This window comes from Gopherus flavomarginatus, chromosome 2 (genome assembly GCF_025201925.1).
Source record: "Gopherus flavomarginatus isolate rGopFla2 chromosome 2, rGopFla2.mat.asm, whole genome shotgun sequence".
Classification (NCBI taxonomy): domain Eukaryota; kingdom Metazoa; phylum Chordata; order Testudines; family Testudinidae; genus Gopherus; species Gopherus flavomarginatus.
Window position 1 is genome coordinate 99,213,191 of NC_066618.1, and position 19,339 is coordinate 99,232,529.

Sequence of the window (19,339 nt, forward strand, 5' to 3'; positions counted from 1 at the left end):
AGGAAGTCTGTCACACAGCTGGAAATTGAACACAGGTCTCCTGCATCCTCTGAACCACACCACCATCCTTCCTCTCAGACTGTCCAGTTCTACTTTACTATGGCCTTAAGTTCTAATTAACAAAGGTCTTAATGCCTGCAAATCTGAAGTAAAGACTACAGAGCATTTACCACCATTCTAGAAAGTAGTATTTCAGAGACACGTGAGTGTAACAATTGCTTTTTCCAGTGTCAATATTATAACAGTTTTTAAGGCAGCTTCACCTTTATGTGCCTCAGACTGCTAGTCACATGGAATTAATGCCTTAAATCTTAATCAGAAAGTGTTTTAAAAAAAGTTGTTCAGAGATGGACAGTTAAGTAGTAACCTACCTGTAGAGTGGATACTATCACTCTATAACAATTCAGTGAAATGTGCAGCAGCATAGGATGATCAGACACAATAGAATAGAACTAAAAGGTTAATTTTCTTTTTTTGTAGTGGGGGGAACCCCCTTCTTGCTGTACATTAGAGCTGACAAAAAACCAGGAAATATATTTGCAAAAACGTTCACAAAATATTTGTCCTGTATTCTCATTGATTCTAAGGCCAAAAGGGACCATTATGATCTAGTCTGACCACCTGCATAAGGAAGGCCATAGAACTTTCCCAAAATAATTCCTAGAGAATATCTTTAAGAAAAAAAGCCATCCAATCTTGACTTAAAAATTGTCAGTAATGAAGACTCCACCACGAGTTTGGGTGAATTGTTCCAATTGTTAATTATTCTCACTGTTAAAAAAGTATGCCTTATTTCCAGTCTAAATTTATCTAACTTACATTCCCCGCCATTGGATTGTGTTATACCTTTTACGGCTACACTGAAGAGGCCATTATTAAATATTTGTTCCTCAAGTAGGTATTTCTAGACTGTAATCAAGTTACCCCTTAGCCTTCTCTTTGTTAAGCTAAACAGCTAAGTAGGCAGGAGGGATAGCTCAGTGGTTTGAGCATTGGCCTGCTAAATCCAAGGTTGTGAGTTCAATCCTTGAGGGGGCCACTTAGGGATCTGGGGCAAAAATTGGTCATGCTAGTGAAGGAAGGGGGTTGGACTTGATGACCTTTCAAGGTCCCTTCTACTTCTAGGAGATTGGTTTATCTCCTATTATTATTATTAGATGGACTTTTCTGAGACTATCCTTTAATCATCCCCAAGGCTCTTTTCTGAACCCTCTGCACATTAATCAGCATCCTTCTTGAACTGTGGGCATCAGAACTGGACACAGTATTCCAGCAGTGGTCACATCAGTACAAAATATAGAAGTAAAATAACCTCTTTTCTCCTGCTCAAGATTTCCCTACTTAGGCATCTCAGGATTGCATTAATTTTTTGACAACAGTCACCCTTGGTCACCAGTGTCACCCTTGGTCACAACAGTGTCACATTCAGCTGAACATCCACCACAACCCCCAAATCTTTTTCAGTCACTGTTTCCCAGGATAGGGTCCCCCATCCTGTAAATATGGCCTGCATTCTTTGTTCCCAGACATTCATTTACATTTACATATGTATTTACTACATTTAATACATATGTATTAACATGCATATTGTTCGCTTGCATTCAGCATACCAAGCAATGCAGATTGTTCTGGATCAATGACCTACCCTCTTCATTATTTACCAATCCCCCAATTTGTGTCATCGGCAAACTTTATCAATGGGTTTATGTCTTCTTCCACGTCACTGATAAAAATGTTAGATGGTGTAGGGCCAAAAAACAGCCCCTGCTGAACCCAACTGGAAACAGACCCACTTGATGATTTCCCATTTCCCATTATATTTAGAGATCTATAAGTTAGACTATTTTTAATCCATGTAATGTATACTGTGTGCATTTTATATCTTTTATGTTGCTGGAATTTTGAAATATACTGTCTCCATAACTGGCTGAAAAATGGGATTTTTTAAAATGAAAACTGTTATAACAAATTCATCTAGATTTCACTCCCACCCCAACTCCTCCAATTTAACAAAATCCTAATTTGGAAAATGTCAGCAAGCTCTAATGTACATTCCTATTTCAGAAAAACAAAATAACTTATTTATAATAAGAATTCCATGTGTAGTTTTTAATATTTTAAATATTTTAAGCTAATGATTTTGGGCCAGGGTGCAACCTAATCTATGTGCTGCAGCCTATAAAGCACCCTTTCCCCCATAGCCATAAGGTTTAGTGGTTCTTAAACTTTTGTACTGGTGACCCCTTTCATATAGCAAGCCTTTGAGTGTGACCCCCCCCTCAAATTAAAAATACTTTTTTATATATTTAACACCATTATAAATGCTGGAGGGAAAGCAGCGTTTGGGGTGGAGGCTGACAGCTCGCAACCCCCAGGTAATAACCTGAGGAGTCCCAATCCCCAGTTTGAAAACCCCTGGTTTAGCCCAGCATGTGGGGGAGAGAGGAGTCAGGAAAAAGCATGGTCAGTGGAGCAGCTACACCTGGATACCTCACCTGTGAGCAGAAAAGGGGCACTGTGATGGGGGTAGACTAGGACCCAAAGCTCCCCTGTTGGAGGCCTCAGGGTCCAGCCACACCCATCCCAGGAAAGGAGCAGTGGAGAGATCCTCCAAGCAGGCTAGATTGGCTGCAGGGGAAGCAGCCAATCAGAGAGGTTGCAGGGAGCAGCCAATGAGGGCCCAGCAGGCTCATATAAAGGGAGCTGAAAGAGCCTAGATAGAGCCATCTGCTTGCAGGGACTGAGTCTGAGCATATGGCCCTAGTGAGGCTGGGACTACTTACTGAAAGAACACAGACACACCCTGTCATAAATATAAAGGGAAGGGTAACAATCTTTATGTATGCAGTAACATAAAATCTCTCCTGGCTGGAGGTACAGAATCACTTCCCTGTAAGGGGGTAATCAGTTCAATTAACCTAGTTGGCACCTGACCAGAAGGACCAATTGGGAAAAAAGTTACTTTCAAATCTGGGAGGAATGGGGAGAAGGCTTTGTTTGTGCTCTGTTTGTTGGTTCCTTCTTAGGACAAAGAGAGAGACCAAGTAGGTAAACCAGCTCCTAACAAGATCCTGAAATGATAAATCTAGAATTACAGAAATTGTAAGTAATTGTAAGAAAATGTTAGATTCTTTTGTTTTAGCTTGTGAATTTTCCCTAGGCTAAGAGGTAATTTTATTCCTGTTTTGTAACTGGGAAGCAGAGTCAGAGGGAATCCTCTGTGTTTTAAATCTTTTTATTTACCCTGTAAAGTTATCTTCCATTCTGAATTTGCAGGTGTGATTCTTTAACTTTTTTAAAAATAAAATAAAATTCTTTTAAGAACCTGATTTTCAGTGTCCTAAAAACCAGGGATTGGTTTGTATATTATTCTTAAACCTCCCCAGGAAAGGGAGTGAAAGAACTTTGGGGGATATTTTGGGGGGCATAGGGCTCCAAGTGGCTCCTCCCTGAATGTTTGTTTAAATCATTTGGTAGTGGCAGCAATACCGTCCAAGGACAAGGAAAGGAATTTGTGCTGTGAGGAAGTTTTTAACCTGAGGCAGTGGAATATAAAACTTAGGGGGTCTTTCATGTGGGTCCCCACATCTGTACCCAGAGTTCAGAGTGGGGAGGGAACTCTGACACACCCAACCAGAGGGGGAACTCACAAGAGCTGGGAGCTGAACCCATTACATTAGGTACCAGGAGTAGGATTCTTCAGACCAACCCGATTAACAAGGGACATGTCTATGGAGGAGGATATCTGCCTATTGGTGACAGGCCAACAGCAGCAGGTAACTGAAATGCAGCAGCAGCAATGCACACAGACCCTGCTGATGCAGCTGATAGCCAACAGAGGCAACAGGAGACCTAGTTTGAGACACAACAGTGGTGGTGTGAGATCCATTCCAAGAAGCAGAAGCGAATAGAAAGACACTTGAGCCACATGACACCTTGTATCATAGGCCTGAAGCCCAGCCATGGAGATGCCATGGGTGGGGACAGTAGAGGGGCCTATGCTGGCAGGAACCAGGGAGGTATGGGAAGGTTTAACTGCTTTTATAGTGGAGAGACCGGCCACATAAAAAGATTTTGCCCTTTAAAGAGCTGGGCTCAACGCAAGAGGAAAGGCAAGGGCCTGAAGGATAGGCCGGATGAAAAGGGGACTCCAGGCACAAATCCATATGATTTAAGGGTATGTGCCCCAGAGCTGACAGAGGAACCAGACAAGGGTGTCTCTGGGCAGCAGAACAGTAGGGCTATTGAAAGGGTCCCGAGAGATACGCAGCCTATGGCCAAAGCAACGGAAGAAGTGGTATGTCTTGCCTGCAGGATGGCAGGGCATTTAAAGAGATATTTCCCTCTCAGAGAAAGGAGGGGCAACAATGGAAAAGAAAGATATCCCAAGCTGAGGAAAGACTAGGAAAGTCAAAAGAGACTGGGTGGGTTTCTCATGCAGGAGAGACCAAGACAGTGGCCTAGGACGGGGAGGGTCCGAGACTGACTACGTAAGAAAGCAGAGGGATTGGGAACCAGAAGAAGGATAGCAAAAGGGGTTCAGATGGTGCCCCAAGTACAGAAGTATAGTCTGGGGATCAGGAGGGGCAGGAGCAGCAGGATACAGTTGGACCCCAGACAGCTTTTCAAGTTCAGCCAGTTACGGTGGGAACCCAAGCTAGACTTCACAGTGAACAGATTAGCATAGGGGCTCAGACAGGGTCACCCCAAAAGAAAAAGGTAGAGCAGAACAGTTCTACAAGTCCCTCCTAAATGTTGATGAGCTAACCAAGCATCTGGAGTCAATAGAGCATGAAGTGGGGATCTAAAATGCCTCAGAGAGCAGCTGGTCATGGAACTCCAGCTTGCTAAGGCAGAGTAAAAGCACCTGCTTCACTTGATATTTGACCCTGAGATGGAAGCAGAGGCTCAGCATACAGAGATGGATAAGCTGTGGTGTGCAGAGACCCCAAAGCCCAGGAGGCAACAGTGAACTGAAAAGACTCTTAGATGCTCTCCAGGTAAGAGAGACCTGGAAGAGCAGATCCTGACTAAATGGGGCAAAATGACAAAGAAACACTCTCCGGTCAGGGAGGGAGGAGCCCCTGCTAGACCAGGGCAAGAGATAGTAGTAAAACTACTGCCTTGATCCTATTGGGAGGGGAGGAATGTAAAGGGGTGCACTAGGCCCAAAGGCCCCCTGCTGGAGACCTCAGGGTCTGGCTACACCCATCACAGGAAAGGAGCAATAGAGAGGTCCTCCAAGTGGGCTAGAGTGGCTGCAGACGAAGCAGCCAATCAGAGAGGCTGCAGGGAGCAGCCAATGAGAGCCCATCAGGCTTGTATAAAAGGAGATGAAAGGGCCTGAATAGAGCAGTCTGCTTGCAGGGACTGAGCCTGGGGATATGGCCCTACTGGGACCAGGACTACTTACTGAAAGAACGCAGACACACCCAACCAGAGGGGCACTCACAAGAGCTGGGTGCCTACCCAATAGATACAGGCACGAAGTGGGCAAACATAGACTCTGCTTCTCTTCCTACCCCCTCCCCTCCAATGCACCTCCCAGCATGAGATGGGAATAGGAGGTATCCTGTCAAGGGCTGCAATAACTTACTACATCTCCAGAGCCAGATGAAGTCCTCTAAAGACCCATTAAAATGTTGTAATATACTCTCATTTTAAATGATCTTTCATGCTACCAGGACAATAGTAAAGTGCCCTTTGTGTGAATGAGAATCAGACCCAAAGTCTCAGTCTAGTATTTTTAGTAGTATGCCTTAACATAGGGGTGGGCAAATCCGGCCCTTCAGGGCTTTGGATCTGGCCCGTGGGATCGCCACTCCCAGAAGCGGCCAGCACCACGTCCCTGCGGATCCTGGTGGAGCGGGCAGAGGGCTCCATGCGCTGTCCTCGCCTCCAGGCACTGCCCCTCACACTCCCATTGGCCGGGAACGGGGAACCTGGAGGCATGGCAAGAGCAGCACACAGAATCCTCTGCTCCCCATTCTCCAGGGGTCGCAGGGATGTGGTGCCGGCCACTTCCGGGAGCAGCGTGGTGCAGGGCCCAGGCAGGCAGGCAGGGAGCCTGCCCTGGCCCCGGTGTGTGCTGCTGCCACCCCAAAGCTGCTCCAGGTAAATGGAGCCGGGCCAGAGCCCAAACCTTTCCTGCACCCCAACTCCCTGCCCTGAGCCACCTGCTGTACTCCGGACCCTTCCTGCACTCCCAACCCCATGCCACACTCCGCAACCCTCCCTGCACCCCTGCCCTGAGCCCCCTCCTGCATTCTGCACCCCAACCCCCTTCCCTGAGCCCCCTCCTGCATTCTGCACCCCTCCTCTGCCCCAAACCCTTGCCCTGAGCCCCTTCCTGCACACTGTATCCCCTCCCACACCCCAATCCCCTGCCCCAGCTCTGCATGCAATTTTCCCACCCAGGTATGGACCTCGGGTCAAAAAGTTTGCCCACCCCTGCCTTAACACTATAATTAATTTATAATTAACATACTGTGGCTTTTAGTTTTTGATACAATACTATTAACTACCAAAGCTGTAAATTAATAAAATAGAAGACTATGCCTACATTAAAAAAAAATTAACATGTCAGTAGTCTCTGAAGAGACAGTTCTTTAATAATGTTGGACAGGGAATTTCAATAAAAAAAAAATCTTAGAAAAGTAAATGAATATTCTTTCCAGCAGACTTAGTTTCTTTAAAGGAAAATATAAAGCCCTGCTGGATTTAATTTTTAAAGGTTGACTTTGATGGTATAATTTACCTCCCCCAAAAAGAACACCCCAAGGGCCAAGAGAGTTTATGAAACTATTCAGTCAAGGTACAATCAGCTATTTTTCCTGAATTGCATTTATATTAAAATAATTAAATGTGTGCAGGAGAGATGAATGGGGCATGGAATGAAGTAAGATGAGAGTTATAGAATATTGTTGTTCATATTTCACAGCTCATTTTGTCTCTATCCGCAAAACATATCGTTTTTTATCAATCAAAACTGCTTGCTTTGAATCAAACAGGTTCTAGTTCACATTAAGGGTCAGGTTGTGTCTGCTGATGCACTGGGGCAGAGGGGAAGGGGAATACAGAAAGTAAAAGAGACGCCTTCATTCTTGCAACCCTAGGCAGTGGCCAGCCTCCATCACAGTCATTGCAATCACTGATCTTAGGCATCATGTTCCCCATGGATGCCAGGTACAGCTTGCATTGTGATTTCCCCCAACTTGGCAAAAAGGCAAAAAACCCATCAAAACAACACACCACACACTGCACCTTTATTTGGAGCTGATCAGGAAAGGAGGAGGGGGAATCTCATGAAGTTTTAAATAATTGAAACACAAAATTCATGCTATGGGATTCTCTTTGCAAACTAGTAAGCTTGCAATTCTGTAAGGAAAACACAAGGCTCAGGAGTGAATCCCCCTGTTTATCAGCTAGTTAGGCTTATCTCCCTTTCATATCTGCCCTTAAATATAACTTTACTTACTTACTTGGTTTATTGTACTTATCTATTCATGAAGCTTTGACCAAGCCAATCCAAACATACTAAAAACACACTCAGTTGATCCAGAGCAGGCTTCAAAAGAGTGCACATCTTTTAACATTGACAAGACTCTGAATCCAGTTGTCCTGTCTTCCATTATTTTACTTCCAAAATATTACACCATTTTGATGCAATGCACTGTGAAACAACCTTCTTTGCGAACAGACATGGGAGAGAAATCTGCTGGAAGAAAAGGAATGAACCTCGGGATTACGTTCCATCAGTCACATCCTTTCCATCAGTCACAGCCTCTTCTTTTCAAGACATTGTGACATTTGTATTCAGGTTTGGTCATGTATAAAGCTGCAGCATTGGCTCAAAGGTGACTTAAAGTAAGTATCACTCTTCCTCCTATCTCCAATATCATCTCCTACAAGCACCTAGATTTTCCTTAGAGACATCATTGAACCTTTCTTGGGACACTGCAGAAGCACCTTCACTAGGAACCCACCAGTGGATGGGATTTGCAAGGTTGCTCCACATGCCCAACTCTGATGAGCATATGAGGAGTGACAGGATCATAGTACAAAGTAAAGATGTCAAAGGATAAGAGGACTCGGCTTACAATAAAAAAAGAGAAAAGTTTTAGGCTGTTTCACATTTCTAAATGTGTAATATAAGGCAGAGCTGGTAAAATCATTAAATACACCAGGAAAAATTGCTATCCAGTGCCTCTTCTATACAAATCATTACATAATTGTATACTGAATATTTAATTAGATGAAGTGGTGGATAAGACTAGTAGATCTCTTACTTAATACAAGTATACAAAATACAAGTATCACTACAAGGTTAGTAAAGAATAACAAATCAATTGCTTATAAACAGTCCTCTTTAACTCTCCCCACCCTCAACCACACTCTCCTGTTGTGTCCTAAGCGTGTTGGCTAATGTCTCATCATATGAATGTAATTTTAGCGCCCTTGTGGCCAAGATGGAGTCTGCTCTGCAGGCAGCTTTGGTGAAGAGAAAGCACGCACAGGAATTCAGCAGGAGAAATCCCTTCCACCCCAGGGGCACCTGTTCTAAACTCCCCAGAGTGAACACACACACACACACGAAAAGTACAATGGATATAACAAAGAGAGGTATTTATTTACAGAGGGATAAGAGGAGAAATTACAACAAGGGGAAATATAGGGGGAGCAGTAAAACAGGGTTGCATCCAAACCAAGGCCCCATGGGCCCAGCGGTAGCACAGTCTGGAAGGGCAGACACTCAGCAATGTGTCTGCACACAGAGTTCAGGAGTCCTAAGCAAAGTTCCAGCCCAGTGGTGAGTCTTGGACGCTCCTGGTGGTCTTCAGCGCCAGTGAACTTTCCCCCAACAAACCCCTCCGGTACCCTCTTCTGCCACTCTCTGCAAAGCCACACAGAGCGATCACCTCCCCACTTAACTAGCTAACAGCCTCCCTCTTTATTCCCAATGCAGAGTCACAAGCCCCAGTACTCACAGCCCCATGCAGTTCTGGGCAGCCGTGATACTGGGTCCAGCTCTGGCTTGTCCTTCTTGGACGATTCCTCCCCGGCACAGGGCACCTCCTGTCCTGGGGTGTCCCCAATCGGCCACCCTGTCCTTCCCAGGCTTCAGGCAGGTTCTCTGTTGCTTCCATTGTGAAGGCCTGGGGGATGCTGCCCCTCTCTATCTCACAGCTTCAGAGTCACCCACTGGAGCTTCCCTCCTTTTTTCTCATTCTCCTCCTCCCCCGGAAAAAAGATTTAAAGGGGCCATGCTCTCTAAACTCTAAAGGGGTTACATGAAGATTTAAGGAGGAAAGAAGGAACATGGCAACTTGTTATGGGATGTACCAATCATCTCTCAAGACAGGAAAATGCTCAGAACTCATAAGTAATTACAGACAAATAAATTATACTGGTCTTTTCTTGGTAATGCTGTAAACGTCCCCCCAGAAAAAAAAAAGTCAATTATGTATTTCAGAATTTTAGGGAACTGGGGGGCTACTTCCTTTACTGTGCAGATGCTGTATGTTTACACTCTACCTCAGTTAAAATGATGGTGAGTTTAATGAAAATATATTGATCAGAATAGAGGAGAGGGATTAGAGAAAGACTGTGCAAACAGAAAGTGTAGGCCCATTGATGCACTCACTCAACATTAAAGGTAAAGTATTAGAAAATTTTATTATTAATGTACCTCTCATGATTTCCTTCTGTGATATCATACAGGTGATTAGCACCTCCATCAGCGCAAGCTCTTAGAACAGCTGAAAATAAAGAAATATGTTGTTAAAATACTGGCTCTGTAAGCAAATAATCTTATTTTTTTACTTCTAGACATGTCTGTGATGATCAGCACAATAGTGACTGAGACCCTTACAAACATCAGTAGACAAAGCTTCACAACAATTGAGTGGTGAAAACCTATTGTTAGAAGCATTATCCCAATTATATGGTCTATGATACAGAGGTACAGATGTTATTGTGAGACCTTGGGTAAATCAGTTATATCCATGGCGGAACAGAGAATAAACTCCAGAATTCTTTGGTTCCCAATCCTGCATCTCAACCACAAGACCACTCTTCACCTCCACCTTTCTCAGGCTTTAGGACTTCTTATGTCTACATACAAATTTGCACCAGTTTAATTAAACTGGTTTTCTTAAACAAGTGCAACCCTCCATGTGAACAGTTTTGTTTCAGTTTGGCTTTAGCTTGCACTTGTTCCCAATGAATGCAAGGTAAACCAAATAAGGCACTCAAACCAAAATAAGAATGTCCACATGGATTTGCACTTGTTCAACTAAATACACCTCTACCCCAATATAACATGACTCGATATAACACAAATTCTGATATAACGCGGTAAAGCAGTGGTCCAGGGGGGCGGGGCTGCGCTCCGGCGAATCAAAGCAAGTTCAATATAACGCAGTTTCACCTATAACGCGGTAAGATTTTTTGGCTCCCGAGGACAGCATTATATCGAGGTAGAGGTGTAGTATTACTCCTGCAGGAATTCTGTGTCACTGTGAATGTGCAGAATTTATATCCTCCACAGATTTCTTTGCTTCCCCAGAGAAAAATGACTTTCTGACAGGGAAGCAAGGGGAAGCCACAAGAGCAGTCATGCAACCCTCCCCAGCAGTATGTTTCAGGTGCCCACGGCAGCCAGCAGAGAGGTAAATCACTGTGGTGCAGGAGACATGACTGGGGAAGACCCAATTGCCTACCCTGTGAAAGGCTATTTCAGATGCTAATCCTGGCTGGGCTGGGGAGGACGGGACTTCCTCTTCTCCTGCACGGCATCCAGGGCTGGGTCAGACCCAACCCCGATTTCTACCCCCGCTGCAGAAAGCTCTGCAAACACCTCTCCCACTCCCTGCTTCTTAAACTCATCGCTCCTGTCATAAACAGATAGCTAAGGGTTAATGTCTCATTCACCTGGAAAGGAGTAACCTGAAACACCTGACCAGAGGACCAATCAGGAAACAAGACTTTTTCAAATCTGGGTGGAGGGAAGTTTTGGGTGTGAGTTCTTTGTTCTTTGTCTTGTGTCTGACCCTCTCGGCTCTGAGAGTGATCCTTCTGTTTCCTGCCTTTCTAATCTTTTGTTTCCCAGTTGTAAGTACAAAGAGATAAGACAGTAGGTTTATATTGTTTGTTTTTTGTATTTACATGTGTGTAGTTGCTGGAGTGTTTGAATTGTATTCTGTTTGGATAAGGCTGTTTATTCATATTTCTTTTAAGCAATTGACCCTGTATTTGTCACCTTAATACAGAGGGACCATTTTTATGTCTTTTTCTTTCTTTTTATATAAAGCTTTCTTTTTAAGACCTGTTGGAGTTCTTTCTTTAGTGGGGACTCCAGGGAATTGAGTCTGCAGCTCACCAGGGAATTGGTGGGAGGAAGAAGTCAGGGGGAAAATCTCTTTGTGTTAGATTTACTAAGCCTGACTTTGCATACCCTCTGGGTGAAGGGGGGGGGGATTAGACCTCTCGGTACTTCTGTTTCCAGGACTGGAAATAGGGAGGGTGGAGTCCCTCTGTTTAGATTCACAGAGCTTGCTTCTGTGTATCTCTCCAGGAACCCAGGGAGGGAACACCTGGAAGGTAGAAGGGGGGGAAAATGGTTTATTCCCCTTTGTTGTAAGACTCAAGGAATTTGGGTCTTGGGGTCCCCAGGGAAGGTTGTTGGGGGGACCAGAGTGCCCCAAAACACTCTAATTTTTTGGGGGTTGGCAGCTTTACCAGGTCCAAGCTGGTAACTAAGCTTGGAGGTTTTCATGCTAACACCCATATTTTGGACGGTAAGATCCAAATCTGGGAAAAATGTTATAACAGCTCCTCAGCTGCAGAGGGAGGGATCCCTGTACAGGGAGCTGCTCCCCCATCCACCCAGTCCCTGTGCATCCAGAACCTCTCATATCCAGACCCTCCCACCGATCCTCACCCCGCCATACACTCAGAAACCCTCTAATGAGTCCCACTCCCCCTGCACCAGGACCACCCGAATGAGCCACCTATACTCAGATCCCCACCTCACCACTGAGCCCCACTCCCCCAGCATCTAGACCCCCCTTGAAGCCTCCCAGACCCTCCTGCCGAGCTTTATCCCTGCACATCCAGAAACGCCCCCTGCTGAGCTGGAACCCCCCCCCTTCACCTGGACCCCCCTGCAGAGTCCCATTACCATTACACCCAACCCCCCCAACAAGTTTCTGTGCATCCAAATCTCCCCGCACCCAAATCCCCCACTGAACTGCCCACACCCAGATTGCCCCTCATAGAACCCGCTCAACCCACACTTGGATCCCCTGACACTAAGCCCCTGCACACTTGGATCCTGCCTTGCTGAGCCTGCATGCCCTCACCTGGTGCACATAGCACGGAGGGTCAGGGCCCTGGGATGTTTCTGGGTCAGGCCTGGTCCTTGCGCTGTGTCAGGGTTGGGTGCAGCCTCCCCACTGAGTCCGTGTCAGGGGTGGGGGAGACGGAGGGGGAGCTGCACAGTGATCTCCCACCTCTGTGCAACCAGTGGCCTATGTTCCCCAATGTCATGCTGGAGCCTCAACATTTATTTGGCAAATAAAATTTGCAGAATTTTAAAATATTGTGTGCAGAATTTTTAATTTTTTGTTGCAGAATTTTAAAATTTTTGGCACAGAATTCCCTCCAGAGTAAAATAGGTTTAAGAGGTAAATTTAAACCCACCAACTTTCCCATGCTGTCAAGTAATAGTACCCACACTGGGTATGTCTACACTGAAATTAAAATCCTGCAGCTGGCCCATGCCAGCTCATTTGGGCTCACAGGGCTTGAACTGCAGGGCAGTTTAATTGCAGTGCAGACTTCTGAGCTTGGGCTGGAGCCCAGGGTGTAGGATCCTGTGAGGTGGAAGGGTCCCAGCGCTCAGGCTGCAGCCCAAGCTCTAATGTCTAAACTGCAATTAAACAGCCTCGCAGCCCGAGTCCTGTGACCCCGACTGAGCTGGCATGGGCCAGCCATGGGTGTCTAATTGCAGTGCAGACATACCACAGACAGTGATTTATGCACAGAATGGAATAGGCTGTTAAAAGCACTATGGTCTGGTCTGATCCGATCCCTGTTTTTCTTTGTTTGCTTTCTTTCTTACATTCTCTGTCCCCCAAGGTACAAGTCTGGCTCTACAAATGGTAATCAAGTAGGCAACTAGTTCCTGTACTGTTCCACAGATGGTTTGACTCAATTGATATACCATGGCATTAGCTTTAAGTATTAAATCTTTAGCTAGCCTGGTCCAGAAGAAGCGAAATCACAATCAATTTGGCTGCTATCATTAGGTCACCAATTGATTTAAATTGTACTAACAAACAGAGACATGAGGCTTTATTTTAATCCTGTAATTTGCCATATTTTACCTTACATTTTATAAGAGGGAAATGTATCCTAACTGTATCATTACAACAAACACCCAGACATTATTCATAAGCAACCCTAGTAATGATAAGCTACTAGGCATACAGCCTTCTCTCACACAGGGCTTTAAAATATGACATGCTATTAAAAAAGTAAATGACCATCTTATATTACTTACACTCAGTGAGGTGCAAGCCTCTTAACAGCAATATCCAGGATAAAAGAGCCCTTAGACCTACATAGGGTCAGATCACTCTCTCAGCTTCCACAAGTAGAGGATGACTGATCTCATGATCTGAGGTGGGACGGGTGATGGCTGAGGAGGGGCAGGGGCGAGGGGAACATCTTTCTCCCTTCCTTCAAACTCCAAAGAAGCTCTGCAAGTGGGGTAGTTTGCAAGATTTTGGAGGAAGAGCATTGCATAATAGCAGATCAGCCTGGATTGGCTCCTGCTAACCCCATGGATTTCAATGTGAAAATCCAATGATGAGTTAAATACTGCTCCTTCCCGCATCCCTTTTTCAATCAACCAACACAGCCCATACCAAAGACACAGCATGGTCCAGTAGGTAAGTTACTGGACTAGGATCTATTCCTGGCTTAGCCACGGACTTCGTGTGTGATCTTGGGTAAGACACTTAAGCTTTGCGTGTCTCCTCTCACGCTGTGTCTGTCTTAACTATTAAGATTGTAAGCTCTTTCATAGAATCACAGACTCATAGACTTTAAGGTCAGAAGGGACCATTGTGATCGTCTAGTCTGACCTGCTGCACAATGCAGGCCACAGAATCTCAACCACCCACTCTTATACCAAACCCCTGGCCTATGTCTGAGCTACTGAAGTCCTCAAATCATGGTTTAAAGACTTCAAGAATCCTCCAGCAAGTGACCCGTGCCCCACATTGCAGAGGAAGGCGAAAACCCCCCAGGGTTTTGAGATAGGGAGTGTCTTACTAGGTGTCTCCATGGTACTTTGATGATTCGATCCCAATCTCAGCTGATGCCTTTAGGTGGCTGTGGAATAGACATACTAAATCATAAATGCATGGCCCCTTCTGCCCCTGGACTGGGCATACGCTTCCCTGCAATTCACTAATATCTGCAGGATTATGAGGCACCGTGCTAGACATTTCAGTCTCTCCCCAAATATTCCAGTGTTTCTTGGAAACTTTTCTGTGCCAGCCTATGCAACATTAGTGGTTGTTTTTTTCACTTGGGAATTAAACACAAGGAAGCTAAGTTTTTGAAAAAGCTATCTGAAAACCAGAAACTCCATCATGTGTATTCACACTGACACCTACATTGGCCATCAGTCGGGCTGGAACCTTTCAATCCACCCCACAGGCCTTTGCCACTTGAGCTAACAGAGTACATGATGACAGCTGGCATTCTCTATGTGAGCCAGCTGCAGGGTGGGAAGAGAATTAGACACATATATTTTGCTAGTGGGATTCAGATATTTGTTGACAAAGGAATGGCAAGGATCAAGAATTTGGGGTTCCATTCTAGATTTTGAGCTCTAGTGGTCACAGACCCTTTTGCTACTTTCCCCAAAACCCAATCCCTTCTGCCCATGACTCCTCCAGACTCTTCTGGTGCAAATCCTGTCTCCCCACCACAGCAGCTCATCCCCATCCCCCTATCACAGGCCAAGTCTACACTATAAACTTACATTGGTATAACTGGGTTTCTCAGGGGGGTGAAATATCTATGCCATCACGGAGGCAGGAGTTATTCAGCTGACAGGAGAGCTCTCTGCCGTTGGCTTAGAGCATCTTCACCAGAACCACTGCAGCTGCGCCGCTATAAATAATGTAGTGTAGACATGTCACAGTCTCTTTAGCTTCACCCACCCCAGTCTCCACCCCCTGAAGCTCCTCATCCTAGTATTAGCCTGCTCAGTTAGTTCAGTCTCCCTCCCTGGGATCCTTGCCTAGCCTGTTGCATTCCTCCTGCCTACTCAGAGAGCTCCTTGTCCCAGTTTCCCCCAACCTTCAGGCTCCTTGTTCAACCTGTTTCTCACCCACAAGCTCCTCCTCACACTGGTGCCCAGTCCCAGTAGATTTGATTCCAGCAAGACAGAGTTCATTCTTGTTAGCAGGAGCAAACAATCAGAAGACCTGACAAAGGTTGTTTCAGAGTCTGTCCGCAGTTTGTGATACATTATCAGGTTCCTAACTGCTTCTGAGTAAACAAATAGCTTATGGCAAAGAATACATCTTTTTTTCACCTGCGTTTGGCTGGAAGGTTGTAACCTTTTCTCTCAAATGAAGATATCATTACAGTTACCCAGTGCCCTTGTTATCTTGAGATTGGATTAGTGTAATTTACTTTTACACAGGGATAGTTGTAAAGATAGCTTCAGCTAGTATACAATTGGAAGCTTCAGCTAGTATATAACTTGGCAGTCCATTCAAGCAGCAGTGCTCCTTGCAAGAGAGCATATAGCAGCTGTGTTACGTGATCTACACTAGCCATCAGCTTGTTTCAGAGCACATAACGATCTTGTAATCTAGAAGCCGAGCAATATTTGGAATCTGGCTACGAGCCAGGTTCTTTCTCTTCTTACGATACCACAGCTGTAGATCAGCTGCAACATTTGTCCTAGCTATAGCCACAAGAGGACTGCAAGCAGGGCATTCTCAGTGAATGGCCCATCGATTTGAAATCTGCTTCTCTCCTCAGTTCAATAGAACCTCAAGTTTGTTGTCTTTCTGGGCATGCTCCAATGTCCATCTCTTTTCCCAGAGCTTAAAAAAGTGGACAGCTTAGAATTTATGGGGATGTTTATATTGATAAGTGAGAGGGAAGAGCCCATTACTAGTCTTTGGATTATTTGGAAGTGGTTTAGATCCTCAGCTGCTGTAAAGGGGATGACTTCATTGGAGATACAACCATTTATACCAGCTAGTGATCTGGCCCATTGTTTTTTAATATGTATGCACCCAAAAAACAAACCAAAATAAAATAACACTCTTTTGTTCTGGTAATCACTGCTGGGATTCTAATGAAGACCTGAAGCTCAACATGTTTTCCCTCTCATGTGCCACTCTCAAATGACTTACATTGGTATGGACCAAAGCCCAGGTGCTTTAGGTAGCTAGCAGGTAATTAACTGTTGGGCAAAAAGTCAATAACTCACAGTATGTTTACAGCTCTGGACCAAATCTTGCTTGATAAAAAGTAATTATATGTATTAGCTATAAGAACATGCAGCACTATTATCCACAGGAGTTTAAGCAGACAGTCAGCAATCTTGACCTTACGATTCAGATGGAAAAGTTTTCTATGCAAAGATAAAACAAGAAAAGAGAAGCTTATTTTATACAGTGCCTTTTATATTAAAGATGAAAGTGCTTTACAAATAGCTAATTGGCCACTGCTTAGTGCACCAACTGTGTAGGCAAATGTAGCAGGTTCTAGGCATTCATCAGCAGCTCACCCAAAATCGTTAAGTATTATTATTATTTGCATTATAGCAATGCCTAAAGGCTTCAGCTAAGATTTAGGCCCCATTATGCTAGGCACTGAGTACAAAGCACATAGCAAGAGAAAGCCCTTCCCCTAAAGAGCTTGCAATCTAGAGAGACAAGACAGACCAAAGATGAGGGGAAAAAGGCAGAGGTGCTCAAGGTCACAGCAGAGCTGAGAACAGAGCCCATTTCCCTTGCTAACAAAGACGCTGGGGGGGGGTGAGATATGGAATATCAGCCAGTATACGAATGTTATCCCCTGCTCTTTAACATCTACCTACACAGCCCTTAGACAGTTTAATATTTAATCTGAAAGATATCTCTAGCAGTGCAGCACTATGATCTGGACAACATCCCAAGGGAGGCAGACTCGAAGAACACAGCAGCCATTTTGATAGGCCTCTTGCAAGAGATACAAGAACAAGAAAAAAACACTAAACAAATGGAAAAATGATCCAATGGTGAAGCTGTCAAAGAAAGGAGACCTCAGTCAGTGCAAAAACTGGAGGAGCATTCAACTACTGTCCATCCCAATGAAAATAATTGCACAGATTATCTTAAATAGACTAAAGAAGGCAGTAGATCAGAGGTGGGCAAACTACTGCCCAGGGGCCACAACCGGCCCTCCAGACATTTTAATCCAGCCCTCAAGCTTCCACTGGGAAGTGGGGTCTGGGGCTTGCCCTGCTCCGGTGCTCCAGCCGGGGTCTTGCCTCACTCCACATGGCTACCGGAAGCAGCAGCATGACCCCACTCCGGCTCCTCCACATAGGGACAGCCGGGGGCGCTGCACGCCACCCCCACCCCAAGCGCCGCCCCCACAGCTCCCATTGGCCAGGAACTGCAGCCAATGGGAGCTGCAGGGATGGTGCATGTGCACAGGGTAGAACGCAGAGCTGCCTGGCCACGCCTCTGCATAGGAGCCAGAGGGGCGACATGCCGCTCTTTCTGGGAGCTGCTTGAGGTAAGTGTCGCCTGGAGCCCGCCCCCCTGATCCCCTCCTGTGCCCCAACCCCCTTCCCGCCCTCCAAACCCCTCAGTCCCAGCCCCAAGCACCCTCCTGCACCCCCAACGCCTCATCCCCAGCCCCACCCCAGAGCCCGCACCTCCAGCCGGAGCCCTCACATTCTCTTGATCCCCAGCCCCCAATTTTGTGAGCCTTCATGGTCCGCCATACAATTTCCATACCCAGATGTTGCCCTCAGGCCAAAAAGTTTGCCATCCCTGCAGTAGATTCAAGGCTATGGCAAGAACAGGCAGAGTTCAGACAGAAGAAATCATACATAGATAAGAACATAAGAACGGCCATACTGGGTCAGACCAAATGTCCATCAAGCAGTGGCCAACGGCAGGTGCCCCAAGGGAATGAACAGACAGGTTATCATCAAATGATCCATGCCCTGTCACTCAATCCCAGCTTCTGGCAAACAGAGGCTAGGGACACCATTCCTGCCCATCCTGGCTAATAGCCATTGATGGATCTATCTTCCATGAATCTATCTAGCTCTCTTTTGAACCCAGTTATAGTATTGGCCTTCATTAACACTCTCTGGGAAGGACTTCCAGAGGTTGACAGTGCATTGCATGAAAAAATACTTCCTTGTGTTTGTTTTAAACCTGCTACCTATTAATTTCATTTGGTGGCTCTTTGTTCTTGTATTATGAGAAGGAGTAAATAACACTTCCTTATTTATTTTCTCTATGCCACTCAAGATTTTATAGACCTCTATCATATCCCCCCTTAGTCGCCTCTTTTCCAAGCTCAAAATTTCCAGTCTTATTAATCTCGCCTCATACAGAAGCTGTTCTATACCCGTTGCTCTTTTCTGAACGTTTTCCAATTCCAATATGTCTTTTTTGAGATGGGGTGACCACATCTGCATGCAGTATTCAAGGTGTGGGCATACCATGGATTTATATAGAGGCAATATGATATTTTCAGTCTTATTATCTATCCCTTTCTTGATGATTGCCATCATTCTGTTCGCTTTTTAGACTGCCACTGCACATTGAGTGGATGATTTCAGAGAACTATCCACAATGACTCCAAGATCTCTTTCTTCAGTGGTAACAGCTAAATTAAATACCATCATTGTATATGTATAGTTAGGATCATGTTTTCCAATGTGCATTACTTTGCATTTATCAACGTTAAATTTCATCTGCCACTTTGTTGCCCAGTCACTCAGTTTTGTGAGATCCTTTTGTAGCTCTCTGCAGTCTGCCTGAGACTTAACTATCTTGAGTAGTTTTGTATCATCTGCAAATTTTGCCATCTCACTGTTTACTCCTTTTTCCAGATTGTTTATGAATATGTTAAATAGGACTGAGATCGGTACAAATCCCTGGAGGACACCACTAACATAACATTCTGTGACCGTGGCAAGGCAACAGAACCACAGAGCAAATGATACCACAAGGAAATGAATCCAGCTGGAACCAAGACAAAAAGTCATGCACCTTATAGGAGAAAGGCAAGC

General features: G+C 45.1%; 1 protein-coding gene across 3 annotated transcripts in view; it reads right to left on the minus strand.

Moving 5' to 3' along the window:
• Positions 1 to 19,339, minus strand: part of TPK1 (thiamin pyrophosphokinase 1) — a 497,034-nt gene that overhangs the window by 289,522 nt on the left and 188,173 nt on the right. For all 3 annotated transcript variants that reach the window (XM_050937807.1, XM_050937809.1, XM_050937808.1), the window contains exon 4: positions 9,689 to 9,758. In XM_050937807.1, the coding sequence (XP_050793764.1) occupies positions 9,689 to 9,758 (70 nt within the window). The remainder of the gene's footprint in view (positions 1 to 9,688; positions 9,759 to 19,339) is intronic.